Genomic DNA, 20908 nt, shown 5'->3' on the forward strand with positions numbered 1-20908 from the left:
CTCCGCCTGGAAATCAAAGGGCACGACCCCTACCAGGACAGCCGCCGCCTCGTGGGATATGGTGCGGTACCCCCTCGCGATCCTGATGGCCATGCGGCGCTGAATGCGCCGCAGTAGCTGCCGGCCCCGCCGGCGGGCCATCAGGTCGCGGGCCCACACGGATGACCCGTATAGGGCCATCGCTCGCACCACCCCCATGTAGAGGCGGCGGACCCCCTCCTCCAGCCCCCCGACATTGGGTATCAGACGACCCAACAGGGTCGCCAAGCCTTCAATCCGGGGGACCAGACGGTCGAAGTGTCCTTCGAAGCGCCACCGGCTGTCCAGGTCGAGGCCGAGGTACTTCATACGTTCCTCGACCCGGACACAAGCGTCTCCTACTCGGACCCAGGCCTGGGGGACCCGCCGCGACAGAGGCAGTCCATGAAACATGACTACCTCCGCCTTTGGCGGCGAGATCTGCAACCCCAGGTCCCGGATCCTGGCGACGATGAGTGCCACCGCCACCTCCGCAATGCGGATGGTCCTCGTCCACTCTCTTCCGACCGCGATGATCATCGTGTCGTCCGCATAGCAGACGACACGCACACCGGGCGGGAGGAGCCCTCGCAACATCGAGTCGTACCCCACGTTCCACAGTACGGGTCCAAGAACGGACCCCTGGGGCACGCCTCGGTTGACCGTCCGCCGCACGATTGCGCCACCCCGGCCGAGGTACTCGATCACCCTGTCCGACAGGTAGTCCCGCAGCGCGATCCGGAGATACGGAGGCACCCCTTGTTCTCGGAGCGCCTCCCGGATCGTGTCCCAGCGGATGGTGTTAAAGGCGTTGGCGATATCTAAACTGATCGCCAACGCCACACCACCGCCGGAAACTGCCCGGTCCGCGAGGGAACGCACGTGGTCTATCGCGTCTAGCGTAGACCGTCCCCCGCAAAAACCGTATTGGCAGTCCGCCAAACCGGGACCACCGTCGGACGTGCCCCTCGACAGGCGGGCAGCGAGCACGCGCTCGAAGAGCTGGCCCGCCTCGTCGAGGAGGCATATCGGCCGGTACGCGGAAGGAGAGTCCGCGGGCTTCCCTTTCTTCGGGACGAGGACCATCCGGCCCCGCTTCCAGTCAGCGGGACCCGCCCCGACATCATGCAGCCGTCAAACAGCCGCATGAGGCCCGAGGACGCGTGAGGCCAATCCCAGCGCCGGCCCGGGGATGCCGTCAGGCCCCGGAGCCTTATTGGCCCCGAGGCGCTTGACGGCCGCTGCGAGCTCCTCCTGCGTGACCCCCAGCTCGGCGGACCAGTTGGTCGGGTCCGCCGGCTCGAGCGGCCGCGAGCCCTCATCCGGATCGTCCGGAAAGAGCGTCTCAACGACACGCTCGAGAGCATGGGGGTCAAGAGACTACGTGACCGGGGGCCCCGCCGGCCGCATGCGTCCCAGGACGATGCGATACGGGCGCCCCCACGGATCACGGTCCAACGTCTCGAGGAGCTCACCCCAGGCACGGGACTTGGCCTCCCCGATGGCGCTCTGGAGGTCCACCGTCGCTCGCCGGTAGACCCCGTAGAGCTCGTGCTCCCTCGCCAAGTCGCGGTTCCGTCGCCGGCGGGCCCTGGTGAAGCGGCGCCGCGCCGCGTGACACACGTCACGCAGCACAGCGATCTCGTCGCTCCACCAATACGAGGCCCGTCTAGGGGGCTTCCTGACCCGGGCCATGGCTGCGTCACACGCAGACGCCATTGCTTCCCGGAACCATTCAGCCTCCCTATCGAAGTCCGCGACCGGTCCGGCCTGAGCCTTCGGCCAGGACACGGCGAGAACCGCTGCCATCAGCGCGTACTCCTCCAGGCGCTTGAACGCCCATCTACGCGGCGTCCGGCCAGCGTCCGGGCGGAGAGCGGGGTGGTTTCGAGGGGCGGCGGAAACATCAAAAATAATGTGGAGGTAGTCACTAAGTGTCACCACCTCCTCCGCCACCCTCCACCCCGACACGAGACGCGCGGAGGCGGGCGTAGCCCATGAGAGGTCAACGATTGACTCTCCCTGCCACCGCACGCACGTGCTCGCAGACCCTCGGTTGAGTAGTCGAACGTCCGCGCTCGCCGCTCATTCCTCCACGGCATCGCCCCTCGCGTCGGTCCTGGGGCCTCCCCAGAGGGTAGACTTCGCATTGAAGTCCCCCACGACCAATGTTGGACGAGTCGGATCACGGGACACAAAGTCCCGGATCCCGGCCAACAGCATCTCAAATGCCGCGAGGAGCATGCTCCGAGGGGCATACACCCCGACCACCGCGAGGCGCCCATACAGCGCCGCGACGAAGCCGCACCCGCGCGACAAATCGCTCAGGGGCGCGGCCCCGTCGCCGACCACCGTCACGGAGCCCAGCACGTCCCCCGCCCAATCGGGGCGGTCAAGGACGCGGTACGGCTCGGCGGCGACGGCCAGGCCAACCCTTAACTCGGCCAGGCTATGGACAAACAAGTCCTGCGCCCGTGCCGCGTGGTTGAGGTTGGCCTGGAGGATCCGGACCATAGGGCGGAAGGCTAGTCCGCAACCATGGCCTCCCCCTGGCCGGATCCTCCCCCCTCCGCCGCCGACGCCAACGGCGTCGGAGACGGGTCGCCAGCCGAGCTAGTCGGCCGGCTCACCCCCCGCTGCGTCGGCGCCGTCGCCGCCGCCGCGCCACGCCCCCCTCGGCCCCGCCGGGACGACGGAGGCGCGCAGCCCTTGCTGCCCAGCCTGTGGTCCGCCGGCCGACCCAGGTCGACGCAGACCGGGCATTTGGGGGCCGCCGCGCAGTCCCGGACCATATGCCCCTCGCCGCCGCAGCCGTAGCACCGTCCGCCACGGTCCGCATCACGCGGACACTTTTGGCGGACGTGCCCTTCTTCCAGGCAGCGGTAGCACCTGAGGGGCCGGGCCGGGAGCGCCTCCACCCTTGGCCGACGACCAGCCGACCAGGACCGTCTCGCAGCCCTTGGGCGAGCCCGTTCCATCTTGTTCCTAAGAAGAACGGTTCCTGGCGAGTCTGTGGCGATTACCGCCGCCTTAATGCGTTAACTACGCCGGATAAATATCCAACCCCTCATCTCCATGATTGTTCTGTCAATCTTCATGGAAAGAAGGTCTTTTCGTCTATCGACTTACACAAGGCCTATAATCAAATTCCTATGGCTCCGAAAGATGTCGAGAAAACGGCGGTGATTACGCCGTTCGGCTTGTTCGAATACCTGTTCATGACTTTCGGGCTCAGGAACGCCAGCCAGTCATTTCAGAGTTACATTAATCGTGCGTAGGGTGACTTAGATTTCGTCTTCGTCTATATAGACGACATTTTTGTTGCTTCCGAATCCTTAGAGGATCATGAAAAGCACTTGCGCGCTGTGTTTCAGAGGCTCAAAGAATTTCACCTCCGTTTGAATGCCGACAAGTGTGTGTTCGGCGCCTCCGAATTCGAGTTCCTCGGATATTCGATCAACAGTGCGGGCATTCGGCCCACGACGAAAGAGGTTGACGCGATCACCAATTTACCCCAGCCAAAAACTATTGCTCAGCTTCGACATTTTCTGGGGATGGCGAATTTTTATCGCCGAAACCTTCCCAACACGGCACAATCACAGGCCCCATTGAACGCGTTTCTCACCGATTCTTGGAAGAATGACAAACGCGAAATTGTTTGGTCCTCGGACGCGGTACATGCGTTTGAAAAGGTAAAATCAGACCTTGCCAACGCAGCGTTACTGGTGCATCCATGTGTAGGCGCAGATTTGCGTGTCGTCACAGACGCTTCGGATTTCGCTACGGGAGCGGCTCTCGAACAGCGTTCTTCAGGTTCATCGGAACCCCTCGCATTCTTTTCACGGAAAGTTTCTTCAGCGCAAAAGAAATACAGCGCGTACAACCGTCAACTTACCTCCGTATACGAGGCCATCAAGTACTTCCGTCACTTCCTCGAGGGTCGCGACTTTAGGGCGGTCACTGACCACAAACCCTTAGTTTATGCCTTTATGCAGCGGTCCGATAATGCTGCTCCTCGGCAGCTGCGCCAGCTCTCATTCATCGCGCAATTTACTACGCGTATTGAACATGTGGCAGGCTCGGAGAACACCGTCGCCGATTCCCTTTCGAGGATTGACGCTGTTCGTCTCCCTTTGGAATTCGACCTGGACGAGCTTGCAAGATTGCAAAGCTCTGACACTCAGCTCCAGCTGATTCGCGGTGCTTCGGATCATTCGTTGAAATTGAAGAGCATCCTGTGGGGACCAGAGCAAGCTCCAGTTTTCTGTGAGATTTCTGGCGAGGCAATTCGTCCGTATATTCCGGCGAGCCTTCGCGAACGAGTCTTCCACACCTTTCATGATCCCGCCCACCATAGCGGCAAGATCACTGACCGCATGATTCGTCAGAGATATATGAGGCCGGATATGCATCGAGATATTCAATCTTGGTGCAAGAACTGTGCCGCATGCCAGCAATCCAAGGTCTCGCGTCATGTCCGTCAAACTCCAGAGCATTTCGTCGCCCCTGATGGTCGTTTCGACCACGTTCATATTGACATTGTGGGTCCTCAGCCCTCGTCACAGGGATGTACGTACTGTCTCACGATGATCGACAGATTCTCTCGTTGGGTGGAGGCTGTTCCCCTGCCGGATATTACGGCCCAGACGGTAGCCAGGGCGTTTTACGACGCCTGGATTTCACGATATGGTTCACCCAAGGTCATAACTACCGACCAGGGTGCTCAGTTCGAATCCCGTCTGTTTTCAGCACTCCTATCGTTGATAGGGTGCAGCCGTATTCGTACGACGGCGTATCACCTCGCGTCAAACGGCATGATCGAGAGATGGCATCGCGTTTTTAAAGCCGCAATCATGTGCCATGCAGATGCCAGCTGGTCGCGAGTTCTCTCCACAGTTTTACTGGGTCTCAGATCCCATGTGCGAGTGGACACTGGTGCGTCCCCCGCAGAATTTCTGTTCGGCACCACTTTGCGCCTTCCCGGTGAGTTCTTCCTTCCGGAAGATATTTCACCCGACTCAAATTTCTTCATCGAGGAATTCCGCGAGTACATGCGTCGGGTACGTCCGGTGCCCGGAGCGCACAAGCATGCGAAACGTGCGTTTTACTTCAAAGAACTCCACAATTGTTCGCATGTCTTCATTCGAAACGTGGCAAAAAAGGCACTCGAGAGGCCTTACTCAGGTCCGCACAAGATTTTGCAGCGCGTGTCCGATCGCGTCTTGAATATTGACGTCAACTTCATGGAATCGGAGCGAGAATGCTCCACTATCTTTTAAGAATGCGTGCGCAACGATCCCCACCAAATGCCGATCGAAGGAGGTCGATGCGAGCCCGTCGATAGGCAATCTGCGCTGGGAAGCAAACTGATAAGCACGCGATTCTAAGGGGGGTCCGTACGGCGAAACCCGGTACGTAAGCGAGAGGTCAAACCGACCTGGTAAGATTGTCAAACCGCCTTTCTTGGCCTCGTTACGTACGCGCCTCAAACCGAGGAGTCAAGTGCACAAACCGCGCCTTGGCACTGCCACAACACGGAAATTTGGGAAGTTTATCGTTATTTTATTTATCAGTCGTGAACCACGCAGCAGTCACTGGAACGATGTATTGTACATAGCCGCAAAATAGTAAAGAGGTACGATTTCATTCTAGACATATTCGTCTCGGTCTAACGATACTTATTTTTCGGCTCTGTACAACCGTGTGTAGACAAGTTACGTTGAATGCGTGTTGATTCACGTGTCCTTGTCATCGTACCGCAGAATCGTCAATTTCATTGGTTACCACGAATTTTGACTATCTCCGCGTCGTATTCGACTCGCGATACACGATCGGATTCTGCATGGTCACAGTCTCTCTCCCGATACCGGAGATCACTCGAAATACACGCATCGTGCCGACGAGTGAGCTCTTGGGTGTTTCAGTTTGACTGGGGCTTTTTGCGCGTCTCCAATCACGCATTTTCTCCGACAACTCGGCCATATGCGTGAGTGCTACGACAAATCCTCAATCGTTGACATACGCACGGGCTAGTATTCATCTCCCCCCCGGTTCAACCGGCCGGAGCGGATGGTGGTTTCCGCGTCGTATTCGACTCGCGATACACGAACGGATTCGGCATCGTCGTAGTCTCTCTCCCAGCACCGGAGAACACTCGAAATCCACACATAGTGCCGACGGGTGAGCTCTTCGGTGTTGCAGATTGACTGAGGCGTTATTTTTGTCTCCATCCACGCATTTTCTCCGAATTTCGGCCATATGCGTGGGTGATGCGACAGGTCCTCACTCGTGCGCGCACGATAACCTTGCAACTAGGTTAACCTTGACAATCGACAACGACACGCCTCCGAGAGAACGTCGGCATAACGCAGCATATTGTTAACGAGCGGTAAGGCCTAACGAACTGTTAAACCAATCGACGTATAAATTTCGCAATTCAATTTGAACTCTAACCTCAATCGCGGGCACAGCAACAATTCTTTGTACATATCAATTTCAACAGAATATACGTGAAACTTTGTTACTTTGTACCAACCAGATCTCTCCGCTGTCCAGTGCCTGGAGGCACGAACCAATCTCAATAGGTCACGTGACAAGCCCGAGGGGTTCGTAACCGACCCCGCGGCTAGTTGGTTAGAACCAAGTATAAATTAAACGGTTACACAGCTATCGTCATAAGATCCGCGAGCATTATACGAGCGGTCCCGAGCACTAACGAAGAACGGCGAGGCCGCGACATCCCACTCAATCACCGCGGATGCGCACGCATCGATCCCCACTCGATGCTAATCGAAGGAGGTCGATGCGAGCCGGTAGATCTTGACTCTACGACTGGAAACGATCCAGATTAGTCGCAAATAGGGAATAGAGTCCGTTAAGCGAAAACCAATTTGTGTGGTGGAGTCAGTTCGATGGGGAGACAAAGCAAAGCGTCTTTTGCCATCCTCACGAGTACGCACCTTTGAACTGCTGTAACGAGATTCAACTCGGGAAAAAGCTTCTGGAAGCCCAGCGTAGATGTCACAAAAGTTATAATAAAATAAAATCAAATTCTACTTAATACAAAAATATTACTATTACAAACTAGTTGAAAGAAACGAAACATAACTAAAAGCAGTATCAGAGGACACATCGTGAGTGTGACATTAAACAACAAGCTAATAAGAAAATAACAGAATTCAAAGAAAGTTACGTGTAATAAACATCAAGTAAACGCATCAAATCATACAGAATCGAACTAACTCTACCATAAGCGAGATTCGCTTATAGTTTAATTATAAGTTTTACAAAACTAGCTGCCACTGTTATAGTTCCGGTCGTCCGAGAAAAGGGAGAGCTGATCAGCCTGCCCATTGCATTCTGCCAGTTTCCTTCTCGCAATTCCGTTCGGCATTGCGAGTGAGTGTAGCTAGGAGCATAAGTGCGATCGGAGTTTCTCTACCAGTGCTGAAAACGAGTGTCGGACCACGCTTGCGTATCTGTCCCTCGTATCTTTTGCTCTGCGGATTAACTAAGGTTTTGTACGCGTCTCTAACCAAGAAGTTCTCCCGTGTACTCGGAAGAATCATCGGTTGACAGACATATGCATCGGGGACGTAGTTTCTGAGGACTGTGCTAGGTTAAGCACGACCTAAGTTTCTCTTTCGGTTCTGGAAACAAGTGTTGGGACCACGTGTACGTATCTCTCACTTGCGTCTTTAGAACTGCGGATTGACTAAGACTCAGTGCGTGTCTCCACCCGAGAAGTTCTCCCGATTTATCGGTAGAATCATCGGCTGCTGAGACGTCTAGTCACGGGGTTTCGTTCCCAAACAGAGTGTACGATTGAGCACGACCGACATTTGTCTACCGGTGCTGGAAATCGGTGCAGGGGCCACATTATTGTACCTCTCACCGACGTCTTGTGCATCGCGGGCTGACGGAGGTTTTGTGTGTTTCTCCACGTGAGAAGTCCTCCCGAATTATCGGCAGGACCATCACCTGCGGCGACAGATTTCAAGGCATCTCTAGCTAGGTCCGCGAATCAAGCAATCCCCGGAAATATAACAGTGAAAGTGTGTATTGCACACTGTGCAAAGCGTGCGTGCGTATTAACCACGCGGATTCCGAGCTGCGTCGCGAAACGACATAAATTCACGTGTAACAAGGGCATATTAGAATATAGAACACTTTTACCAGAATTGTTTGCCGTTCTCTACAAGTACCTATTCCACTCAAGGTCCTTACGTGCCCAAAGGCACGAACCTTGCCTTCCTACGCGATTTAAGTCAGACACGCCGAGGTAGGAAGTAGAGTAACCGCCCTCAGATCAGGCGGAGCATAGAAAATTAGTAGAAGCTCTCACGAATTATCAAAGTAGACAAACGTACGGTTACATACTTCATCTTCATTGTTGAATTCTTGCGTATCTGTGTTTTCGTATATACTATCTTCCCCTTCATTCGTCTCTTCTTCTCTCTCTTCATTCATTTCTATTTCTCTATTTTTCGTTTCATCTTCTAATCCTATAATCACCAGGTCATTATAGTTTTCATCTTCTTCTGTCCTATTCCATTTTAGTATTAAGTTGGTGCAAAAATAATTGCGGTTTTGAAGCTTGAACTTTGAAATAATATATCTTGGGTTAAAATGAAGTTGTTTAATCAAAATAGGAATCATTTGATTCTATATATTTCTGCCAACGTAGTACAAGTTTGTTCATTCCAGTATTATAGAATTCTGGTGTTCTAGAGTCGATGAACTCTTCAACTGCGTTTTCGGCTGCTGCTTGAGTTTTGAAGTTTTTCTCACGCAGAAAGATTTCCAGATGTTTGAATAAATGATAATCCGTCGGAGAAAAGTCCGGCGAATAAGGTGGATGAGGCAAGGTTTCGTATCCTTGTTCATTGAGTTTTTGTACGGTGATTCCTGATAGACATGTGGTCGGGCGTTGTCATGCAATAGGATAGGTCCCTTTCAATTGACGAGTATTGGACATAAATCTTTCAACTTTTTATGCATTTTGTCGATTTCGTGGCAATATTTCACTGATGTAACAGTTTCACCAGGTTTGAGAAAATTATAGTGGATAATCCCACTTCTGGACCACCAAACAGTGACCATAACCTTTTTTTGATGAAGTTTTGGCTTCGGAAAATGTTTTGGTCTTTCATCTTGGTCTAACCACTGAGCAGAACGCCGTCGATTATTATATAAAAACCATTTTTCATCGCATGTTATGATCCGATCAAGAAATGGATCGTTTGTGTTCCGTAACAGCAGAGCAGAGCAAATCTCAAACCAACGAAACCTCTGCCTTTTGTTCAGCTCATGCGGTACCCATTTATCGAGCTTTTTGCATTTACCGATTCCTGATAAATGACGAATAACTGTTGAATGGTCAACATTAAATACCTCTGCAACCTCACGAGACGTTTTACGTGGTTGTGATTCGATAATGGCCTTTAATTCGTCATTGTCGGTCACAGAAGGACGTCCGCGACCCTCTGCGTCTTCAAGACTTTCTTCACCATTACGAAACTTCTGAAACCAGTGTTGAGCCGTACGCTCAGTCACAGTTCCTTAGCCAAATGCTTGATTAATATTGCGAGCAGTTTCCGCAGCTTTTCGTCCCAGTTTATACTCATACAATAATATCGCTCGAATTTGTTTGTTTTCCATCTTCACTTTCCTGACCAAATACAGCTACAAATAAACAGGCAGAAACAAGTCACAGACATACATCGATAAAGCTAACTTCACGCTTTGAAATGGTATACTACATGAACGTAGTTACAAAACATCTCACTTCAGACAGATAACTCAAGTTTTTAGTCGCGAAAACCGCAATTATTTTTCACCAACCTAATAGTTCCACTCCATTCTTGCTTTCATCGAACTTTACATCACAGTCACTCCGTACTATTCCAGTTTCAGGTATATACACCCTATAAGTATTATTACCTGCATAACCTAAAAATATTCCTTTCAGTGTTTTTGGTTCGATTTATTTCTTAATCTTTCCTTGTTTAATATGTACGCAATACAACCAAATCTCTTCATATACTTTATGTTTGGTCTCCTTCTATACCATAACTCATACAGCGTCATTCCATGTACACTAGATTTAATCCTATTCTTAATGTGTGCAGATGAATACATTGCCTCCGCCCAAAAATTCATAGACAATTGCGAGTCTGACATCAGAGATCTTGTTATTTCAATTAATGATCTATTACTTCTTTCTGCTACTCCATTGCACTGTGGTGTTCGAGCCGGACTCAACTCATGTTTAATTCCTTTATTCTCCAACCAACCTCTTAAGTTATTTCCTATAAACTCTCCTCCGTTATCTGATCGGATTGACTTTAATCTCTTTCCTATTTGATTTTCCTTCAAAACTATTAATTTCTTTAATTCATTTACAGCTTCTCCTTTTTCTTTTAATAATATAACAAGAATCATTCTAGCGTAATCGTCAATTATGGTAAAAACATACCTTCTATCCCCTTTAGAAGTTGGATGTACGGGCCCAATTAAGTCTAAGTGCCACAATTCCATGATTTCTTTACTCTTTCTTCTCTCGAGCTTTGGGTGTATTTTCCTACACGCTTTCCTTTCGACGCAACCTTTACACTGTATGTTCATCCTGTTCTCTTCCTTCATGCCAATCACCAACTCTTCTTTCTTCATTTTTTCGATGATCCTTTTGTTCACGTGTCCCAATCTTTTGTGCCATATATTATCTTCGAATGTCGCAGTAACAACTTCACTATTTGTCCCTATTGACTCTACATAGTATGCATTACCCTTACGCACTGCTTTCATTTGTATTTTTCCAGGTTCTTTATATACTTTAGCACCATATTCATCAAATGTAACCTTATACCCATAGTCTGTAAATTTGGCTACCGACAAGTTAGTATTCAGGTCAGGCACACATAACACGTTTTTCAGTCTTACTTTATTTTCTATATCTTCTTGTCTCAGAGGAACTTCTCCGATTCCATTGGAAACTAACTTTCTTCCTCCTTTGTCTGCTAACATTATTTCTCTTTCTTCACTACACAACTTATCAAACATTTCAGGGTCCCATACCATGTGACTCGTAGAGCCTGAGTCTAGTAGCCATGTTATATTTTTACTTTTCACACCTTCGCTGCACTCTTTTCTAACTCTTGCTATCTTATTCATGTGTATTCGTTCAGTCATGGTCATCACGGCTTCATCTGTAGTTCTCATCATTATTTCGCCTCTGCCACGACTTTGTCCATTCTCCTTCCAATGGTTCCTCTTCTGAAATCATCCTCGCTGTCCTCTTCCTCTGGAGGGTTTCGCACGCTTTATTTCCTTGCATTCTGCTGCAATGTGCCCTGTTCCTTGGCAATAAAAGCATTTTAATTTTCCATAGCATTGTAACATAGTATCTCGCTCTTTGTTTTTTCCTTCATTTTCCTCACACTTTCAAAATCTCTCAACATTCTATCTTCTTTACGCTTATCTTTTCTAATTTCTTCCTGTTTTAATGCATATCTGATGTCATTAATATTTGTGTCTCGTTGATTTTCTAGTATTCTAACGTTTTGATCAAATTCTCCTCTTAGGCCTCTCATGATGTACATCTTCAATTCATATGTTTCCATAGCCTTTCCTAATTGAGCACACTGGTTTCTTAATGCTTCAGCTCTGTTTATAATTTCGTCCACGGTTTCTTCTTTCGTCATACGTAAATTTGTTAATTCGTTTAGTGTTCGCGCCTTCACTTGTTCTGTTTCTGCCGCTATATTATACTTTATCTTGTTCCATAATTTATCTGCAATTTTTTCGTCACAGTATTTTAATACCTGCGCTTTCGTCATTGTATTAATCATTATAGTCCTTGCAGCGTGATTATTGTCATCCCATTCGTCCCATACTTTATATTTCTCATCGTATCCTTCTCCTTCCGCCTGTGGTTGTTCTGGCGGTTTTAAACCTATTACCTTTTTCCATAACTTTTTCGCTCTTAATATTCCCTCTATTTTTTCCTTCCAGAGGAAATAATTACTGTCGTTTAGCAGCTCAACGGTCGTCAGATTCCAGCCCTCTGCCATTCTAACCTCTATTTTTGCACGTGCCACGTGTTTCTCTTGACACCACTTTCTTTCACTTTTTCACTATTCTTTACAACCACGCTCTGCTACCATTTCTGGGAGTAGGAATGGGAATTTTAACCACACTTTCATATTATATAGAACGTATTTATTATATATATTCTCTTGAATAAAGAATTATGTTTGTTCGCACGTTGTTCTCTTCTCCCATTCGCAATACACGCCCTGCTTCTCCATCCCACACAGATGTCGCCCCCTTCACACTCTTTGTTGAGTTTTACCAGTACGGGCGACCGGCGTACTGGAGAGCAGCCAACGTGCTCAGAATGGTGTTGAGGACCACGAGGATATCACGGAGTTATGACACGTTTTTTGTAAAAGAAAACTTTATTGTTCCCGAGATCGGGAGCGGCGGATAGAGACGTGCGTCTCTACCGAGAGTCGGAAGTCGAGCGCGGAAGAAGAAGACGAAGAAGAAGAGAGGGAAGGCGTCTCGACTCTTGGTTATATATGGCCCGAGGTTGGCGCTGCCAACCTGGGGGAATTGCGCAGTGGCGCTGATATCCCCACATCTTATAGCGTTTATGGTTATATTCAAATAATGTTCGAAAAGAGGTGAATCAATATTTATATATATTTATTTACTTTAAGTTAACACATGAAAACGTGACGTAAAGTTTATAACAAAAGTGTGGCAAATTCAAATGATGTATGTGCGTTGCTTCTAGAGCTGTAGCGTTGTGCTTATATATAGTTAGAGATGATCTGAGAGAGAGTGTGTGTAGAGAGAGTGCTTGATTTTGGAAAATGAATCATTTCGTTGTTTGTCCACTAGAGGCATAACGATGATGATCGAGAAGCGCCAAAGTTTCGAATGGCGGCCACAGTACTCCCCCTAAGTCTTTTTTAAGCGGGAGATTGAAAGAGACTTTCTTTTTTGAATATGTTTTTGTAGGAATGTTTGCTGTTGAACTCCATTGCCCGCAAGGGTCGATAATCGGCCCGGCAGCCTGGAATTGGTGCCTTGATCCGTTCCTAATACATTTCACGGAAAACATAAGCGAAGACAAGGTGCAAGTGATTGCATATGCTGACGATGTTACCTTTCTTATAAAAGGAAACTCAAGAGCAGAATTGGAAATAAATGGTAATATGGCTGTTAGTATGTTTCAAAACTGGTGTACTGACAATAAACTAAAAATATCTGAAACAAAAACAGTCTCCCTTTTGGTAAAAGGAAAACTGGACATAAAAAGACCCCCGGTAATAAAAGTTTATAACAAAACAATAAAACTGGTAAAGGAAGTGAAATACTTAAGGGTAACAATAGACTCTAAGCTAAGTTTCATATCGCATGCTAAAAAGCTACGGGAGAAAATTATGAAGTATGTTATGGCAGTGAGAAGACAAGCAAACGAAGAATGGGGTATCATGCAACCTATACTCAAAATACTGTACAAAGCGGTTTGCATTCCTATACTGACATACGGGGGACTAATATGGTATGACAAATCCGAACATACAGCGGTGGCAAAACAATTAAATTCGGCTCAGAGAGCTATGCTGATGGTACTAACAAAAGCCTGTTGAACAGTATCTACTGTAGCAATGCAAATAATCAGTGGATGTCTGCCCATAGACCTGGAAATAATAAAAATGGGGCTTATAAGAAAAATAAGGAGAAACTTACCTGTCAGTTGGTAAGGACTTCGTCTGAACTGGGATGAAGAAGACGCCGATGCAGAACCTGAAACAAAAATAAACATAATAAACGAAAGAATATACGATGTATGGCAGAAACGATGGGATTTAAGTGAACATGCAAGAGACACTTACCGATTCATTAAAGATGTTAGATTTCACAAAAACAGACCATGGTTCAGACCACCTAGATTAAGTGTATACATCCTCACAGGGTATGGATCGATAAATTATTCGCTTCACAAAAGAGGGCTTTCAGAAACAGCTTTATGCCCAGCCTGTAAACAAGAAGAAGAAACAGCGGAACACATGCTATTCATCTGCCCGGTATACCGAAGATATAGATATCCGCACCTAAAAGAAAATGCAACTAACTGGAACAGACTGATCACTGAAGAGAAAGATTACAAGTTATTTAATAATTACGTGAAAGAAATATTTGAAGAGAGAAAAACCTACCTACCGCAAACAAACGAAATCCTGAGCTGAAGATGAAAAATCTTGACATCCTGAGACCTGAAACAAAAGAAAGGGATTAGTATAAGAGGAAAAGAAAAAGAGGTGAAAAGAAGGAGGAAAGAGAACAAAGACTTAGTAAGAAAAATACTTATCAGTAATATAACATCCTGGATATTCGAAACACCAGAAAGAAACAAAAGAATGTTAAATGAAATAAGAAAATAAGATAACAGATAAATAGAACCTGGTAGTTTGGAATCAACTTAGCTAGTAGTAGTGGGTCCGCCTCCTCGTGGCAGGGACGGAAACATTAGGCTCACGCCTAATGTCCTGTGCCCCTGCAAAGTGACCCTGCAAAAGTAAAAATAAAAAAAAAAAAATATAGAAAAACGAAGAACCCTACAATAAAAACATAAAGAGAAATAACGAATAAGAACGAGAACGAGGCAGTAATGAGCAATAGCTTTTAAACTGCGGAAAGGAAAGAGAAACAAATAAAAAAAAAAAAATGTTGAACTCCATTGATGCTCAGGAACTCGATCAGTCTGTGTGGGTTCCGAGGCGATGTCTACGTCTGTCTTGGATATGTATGCTGGTTTCAATCTATCAATGTTGATTTGTTTAAGTGTACCGTCAATGTCTAATTCAAAAATTGTGTCTGAAGATCTTTTTGTAATTTTATATGGTCCTCTGTATGGTTGTTCCAATGGTGCTTTAACGTGGTCAGATCTTAGAAATGCGTGGCTACAAGTGTGAAGATCTTTCGGTATGAATATTCTTGACTTTACGTGATGAGCTGTTGGTGTTGGTCTCAATCCCCTCATGAATTCGCGATGCTTCTCTAAAAAAAAAGGTGGTTCAGCTGCAAAATCGCCGTTGATGAAGAATTCTCCCGGAATGCGTAAGGTTGTTCCATACAACATTTCCGCTGGTGAGGCTAGGATGTCTTCTTTATAACTTGTACGAAGTCCGAGCAGTACAGTGGAGAGTATCTCTGTCCAAGGTTTCGGTGAACACATTAATGCTGACTTCAAAGTACGATGCCATCGTTTAATCATGCCATTTGATTGTGGATGATATGGAGTTGTTCTCTGTTTGTTGCACCCAATGAATTTTGTAAATGCCTGAAATAAGGATGATTCAAATTGTGAACCTTGATCAGATGTTATTGTTGTTGGCGTGCCGTAATGTGCAATCCAATGGTCGAATAACGCAGTGATGACTGTATCAGTAGTGATGTCTTTCAATGGAATTGCAACGGGCCATCTAGAAAAACGATCGATGATGATCAAACAGTGTTTGTAGCCTTTATGTTCAGGTACCACGATGATGCCCAGGTGTATGTGTTTGAAGCGATCATCTGGTACGTCAATGTGCTGTGGTTGAATACGTGTGTGTCGTTGTATTTTGGAACGTTGACAAGGTATGCATTCTCTAGCCCAGGTGATGATGTCTTTCTTCATGCCTGGCCATACAAACTTTTCTCGAACTTGGCGTGATGTGATGTTTCTGCTTGGATGTGAGAGTCCGTGGATGACGTCGAAAGCTGTCTTGCGGAGTGTAAGTGGAAGGTAAGGTCGGACTGTTCCTGTCGAAATGTCACAGTAAATGTTTGTGTTGTCGAGTTTGAGTTCGTTCAATTGTAAGGATGAACTATTATTTTCGAGAAGTTCTCGTAGTTCATTGTCGTCTTGTTGATGTTGTATTATCTGTGGGTCTATTTTCGTTGGTACGTTAATTGTATTAATTCTTGACAGAGTGTCTGCTGCTACGTTGTCTTCACTCTTTACGTAAACTATGTCTGTTGTAAATTGTGGGATGTAGTCTAGTTGTCTCAGTTGACGTTCTGATGCTTTTTCTAATTTTTGTGTGAAAGCGAAAGTCAGTGGTTTGTGGTCAGTTCTAATAGTGAATTGTCGTCCTTCTAGAAGATGTTTAAAATGTTTTGTGCTGGCAAAAATTGCAAGTAGTTCTCTCTCATAAGTGCTGTATCTTGTCTCAGTCTCTGTCATTTTTCTTGAGAAGAAACCTATCGGTTTTCAATTTTTGTCGTGTTCTTGCTGTTCAAGTGTTGAACCGATAGCATTGGTTGAAGCGTCTGTTGTCAGTCGTAGAGATGCGTTTGGAGTTGGATATGTGGTCAGTGCTACAGATGAAAGAGCTTTCTTACAAGCGTAAAAGGATTGTTTTGAAGTCTCTGTCCAGTCGATAGGAGTTTTGTCTTTCTTCTTGGAATTTTTTTTTTATACTGTAAGAGGTAATTGCAGTTGTGCTGCGTCTTTTATGCATGGACGGTAGTAGTTGAACATTCCAAGAAACTTCCGTAGTTCCATGATTCTTGATGGAAGTGGGTATTGGTTGTAACCGTTCCTAATACATAAACGAGCTCCGGAGAGACACACACACAGAGATAGCTAGGTGTTAGTGCACAGTAGCGATATATCGCATGACGGGAATCGACGGAGCTCGCGATCCACGTAATAGAATCGGAGTGGGAATGCCCCACTATCTATTAAGATTGCGTGCGCATCGATCCCCACCGGGTGCTGATCGAAGGAGGTCGATACTAGCCCGTCGATCAGCACTCTGCGCTGGGAAGCGAACTGATACACACGCGATCCTAAGGAAGATCCGTACGGCGAAACACGGTATCTAATCGAGAGGTTAAACCAACCTGGTAGGATCGTCAAACCGCCGTTTCTTACCCTCGTTCATACGCGCCTCAAACCGAGGAGTCAAGTGCTCAAACCGCGCCTTGGCACAGCCCAATCGGAAATAATATTTAAATTAATCGTTTGTGTATCAGTCGTGAACCATGCAGCAGTCAAATTGGAACGTTGTATTGTACACAGCCGTGAAATAACGTAGGAGCACATTTTAATCGAAAGGTAGTAATAATGTGCTGCCATATCTGTTTTTCGGCTCTGTACAACCGTGTGTAAACGAGGATTGTGTGATATTGTTGATTCACGTGTCCTTGTTGTCGTGAGTTCGGTACAGTCACATTATATACTCTGGTTATTAAGGAATTCGGTCATATACGCGTAGTGCTCAATTCGCACCTTCGAAGTTAGCTAAACCAGACGCGTCGGAATCGAATCGCGATAAACGATCGGATTCTTGCATGGTCAACGTCTCTCTCGCGACACCGGAGACCACTCGAAATCCACGTATCGTGCCGACGAGTGGGCTCTTGGGTGTTGCAGTTTGACTGCGGCTTTATGCACGTCTCCACTCACGCATTTTCTCCGAAACTTCGGCCATATGCGTGAGTGCTGCGACAAATACCCAATCGTCAATATACGCTCGGGCTAGTACTCGTTTCCCCCCCGGTTTGACCGGTCGGAGCGAGTGGTGGTTTCCACGTCGTAATCGAATCGCGAAACACGATCGGATTCTCGCATGGTCAACGTCTCTCTCCCGACACCGGAGATCACTCGAAATCCACGTTTCGTGCCGACGAGTGGGCTCTTGGGTGTTGCAGTTTGACCGCGGCTTTATGCATGTCTCCACTCACGCATTTTCTCCGAAACCTCGGCCATATGCGTGAGTGCTGCGACAAATCCTCAATCGTCAATCTACGCGCGGGCTAGTATTCGTTTCCCCCCCGGTCTGACCGGTCGGAGCGAGTGGTGGTTGCCGCGTCGTAATCGAATCGCGATAAACGATCAGATTCTTGCATGGTCAACGTCTCTCTCCCGACACCGGAGATCACTCGAAATCCACGTATCGTGCCGACGAGTGAGCTCTTGGGTGTTGCAGTTTGACTGCGGCTTTATGCACGTCTCCACTCACGCATTTTCTCCGAACTTCGGCCATATGTGTGAATGCTGCGACAAATCTTCAATCGTCGATTCAATATAGAACAATCGCAACTGACGACAAGGATGTGTCTCAAAGTTGGTGTGAACAACGTGCATTGAGAGTAAGGAAGCGGGCCACGCGACACTAATATCGTATCCACGCGCAGCGTCAGTGCTCTTTTTCGGGTTAAACAATCCTCGATAAAAAAGGGGAAAGGCATTGTTGTAACACTGTTTCAACAGAATATACGCAACGTTTGTTACCTCTAAATCGTCTCCAATTTTTTTTCTAACACCAACCAGATCGTCGCTATCCAGTGCCTGGAGGCACGAACCACTCTAGACAATCCGAGGAATCGTCAAAGGGGCACGTTACCTCCCGGGGTTCAATTGATAAAAATAAAAGAACGGTTACATGGTCGATAGCTTTCACTCTGTCAGGATTCGGATGGAATCCTTCACCGTTGATCTGGTACCCGAGAAATGATACCTGCGTTTGTCCAAAAGTACATTTATTAACATTGATTGATAGTTTATGCTCGGACAGTCGTTGAAATACTTGTTGAAGATGGTCTCTATGTTGTTTCTCGTCTCCTGACATCACAATAATGTCATCTATGTATACAAAGACGAAATCCAGGCCACGAAGAATGTAGTCAATGTATCTTTGGAAAGTTTGAGTCGCATTTTTCAATCCAAATGGCATTCCAATGTACTCATATAAACCCCAAGGTGTTGCAATTGCGGTTTTTTGAATGCTGTCTTTGTTTACTGGTATCTGATTGTACGCTCTTTCCAAATCAATTGTGGAGAAGATCTTTTTCCCATGGACAATCAAAAATAGGTTTTGGATCAGTGGTGGTGAGTATTTATCTCGAATGGTGATGCTATTGAGTTTTCGGTAATCCCCACAAAGGCGATATGTGTTGTTCTTTTTCTTTGTTAAATGTATTGGACTTGCCCATGGACTGCTAGATGGTTGTATCACTCCGTTGTCGAGGAGTCGTTGGATTTCTGCTCTAGCTGCAGCTGCTTTTTCACCAAATAATTTGCGTGAACGTTCAGTCACTGGTGGTCCAGTAGTGACGATTGTATGACTGAATGTGCTTTTTTGATCTGGTGTGAAATGCCTTGGCTTTGTGATGATGATGTATTTGGATAATAAATCAGCATATGACATGGTTTGACTGATTGTGGAAAGACTGTGAACATCAGTCTTGATAATTTTCCCTTTTGTTGTTGATCCAGTTATTGAGTCGATTAATTGTTTGTTTCTCATATCGATTAGTAGATTATTTTGAATGAGAAAATCTGCCCCAAGGATGGATTCCGGCACATCAGCAATGACAAATGACCAACGAAATTTACGTCTCAATCCTAAATCAACGTCGCCTGTATGTAAACCGTATGTAGGAATTGGTGTGGAGTTTGCTGCGAACAGAGTTAAATTAGTGTTTCTAGAACGTGATCTAAATAGACGTACCGGTAGTAGTGAAACAACTGATCCAGAATCAATCAGATATCGTTGTTGTGTTTTTTTATCGTATAGGTGAAGTCTGGTGTCCTTGGTATTGATTGCGGTGCTGGATACGCTGCCTTTGTTTACCGCATGAACGTGTGACAGCGTGGCTAGTTTCCCTGATTGTTGGTGGTGTTAAATGTGCAAGGTGATGTGCAATGTTTTGCATTTCCACCGTATTTGCGATGGTAGAAGCACTCACTACCTGGTGATGGTGAGGTTTCTCTGGTATGTGAGCGTTGTCTACTCCTACCACATTGTGACCCATGTGAATTGCTGCGACTCAGTATTCGCGACAGTTCTTTTGTTTGAGTCACTAGCTCATGCATGGTGTGTTTCATGGCAGACATGTCCTTTGCCAGGTTAGTTAAGACCGTGTCAGTGAAACGGTGGTTTGGTGATACAGAGCGGCTGCCTGATGGATGTGTTGCCATGATGAATGGACCGGAATGGTTCTCCATAAGTTCGTCAACCAGCTGCGCTTGCTCGTTGAGTGAGGCTGCTCGGAGAATCTTTAAGCACCGTACAATGGCTGGTGGTAGTAATGCCAGCCATCTCACGCGGAGCACATCTTCTGATGCTCGGTTACCAGCCAGGGACTGTAATTGTCTTAATAATTGGCTGGGCTTCTTATCCCCCAATTGGACTTCAGCAAGTGCCATGTGCAATTGTTGATCTGCGGAGTCAGAGAACCGTTTGATTATTTCTGTTTTTAATTGTACGTACCTTCCTTCTCCTGGTGGGTTACGCAGTATGTCTGCAACTTCCATCATAGTCTCAGCGTCTAATGAACTGACTATATGGTTGTATTTGGTTGAATCACTAGTGATACGGCTGGTTTGGAACATTGATTCCACTTGTATGAACCATAAGCTCGGCTCATGTTTCCAAAATGGTGGGATTTTAATGTTGGCTACGGATTCCACGGAGGCGAATACTGCAGAAATGTCTCCCAGTGGTAAAATGTGATCTTTGCTGGTTGTCATTGTTTCGTCAATTGGGTTTATATCAGTTTGCAATGTTTCCCATGTATTTGCTTGTTGTTGATCGATGACCTTCTTCGGCGAGTGTTGTAATGGCATATCACTATTGCACTATTATATCACCACGTGGCTTTTATGCACTTGTTGAAACAAATTGTTCACAATAAAAATAATAAGATATTCAATGTCTGTATAGTTTTGTAAATAGTAATGATGGTGCGTCACTACGTCACTTGAAGCACGTGGATGAGTATTGAAAATGAAGAACGCGTTGAGTACGGAAACACGTGGATTTTAATGTTACGCGCGCGATAAAGTAATCCACCTCAATCACGTCGGGGTCACCAATTATAG

The 20908-nt window shown here is 46.9% G+C and overlaps 2 protein-coding genes across 2 annotated transcripts; both read right to left on the bottom strand.

Moving 5' to 3' along the window:
• Window positions 1-9479: 9479 nt before the first annotated feature.
• On the bottom strand, window positions 9480-11238 carry LOC107190809. Its single transcript, XM_015579692.1, has 2 exons — window positions 10496-11238; window positions 9480-9540 (listed from the first exon to the last, which is right to left on the bottom strand). The coding sequence occupies exons 1-2, from the start codon at window positions 11236-11238 to the stop codon at window positions 9480-9482; spliced, it is 804 nt and encodes a 267-aa protein (XP_015435178.1).
• An 8443-nt stretch (window positions 11239-19681) lies between these two features.
• On the bottom strand, window positions 19682-20653 carry LOC107190810. The gene has a single exon (XM_015579694.1). It carries the CDS (start codon window positions 20651-20653, stop codon window positions 19682-19684), a length of 972 nt encoding a protein of 323 aa, XP_015435180.1.
• Window positions 20654-20908: the final 255 nt, after the last annotated feature.

Source organism: Dufourea novaeangliae, unplaced genomic scaffold, assembly GCF_001272555.1.
Source record: "Dufourea novaeangliae isolate 0120121106 unplaced genomic scaffold, ASM127255v1 scaffold233, whole genome shotgun sequence".
Classification (NCBI taxonomy): domain Eukaryota; kingdom Metazoa; phylum Arthropoda; class Insecta; order Hymenoptera; family Halictidae; genus Dufourea; species Dufourea novaeangliae.

Excerpts from the sequence above, each read along its gene's own strand:
- LOC107190809 (XM_015579692.1), bottom strand. The coding sequence starts at position 11,238 with ATGAGAACTACAGATGAAGCCGTGATGACCATGACTGAACGAATACAC. Across the intron at positions 9,541-10,495 it reads ACTTCTAAAGGGGATAGAAG|AAGTTTCGTAATGGTGAAGA; the intron begins GTATGTTTTTAC and ends CACTGGTTTCAG.
- LOC107190810 (XM_015579694.1), bottom strand. The coding sequence starts at position 20,653 with ATGCCATTACAACACTCGCCGAAGAAGGTCATCGATCAACAACAAGCA.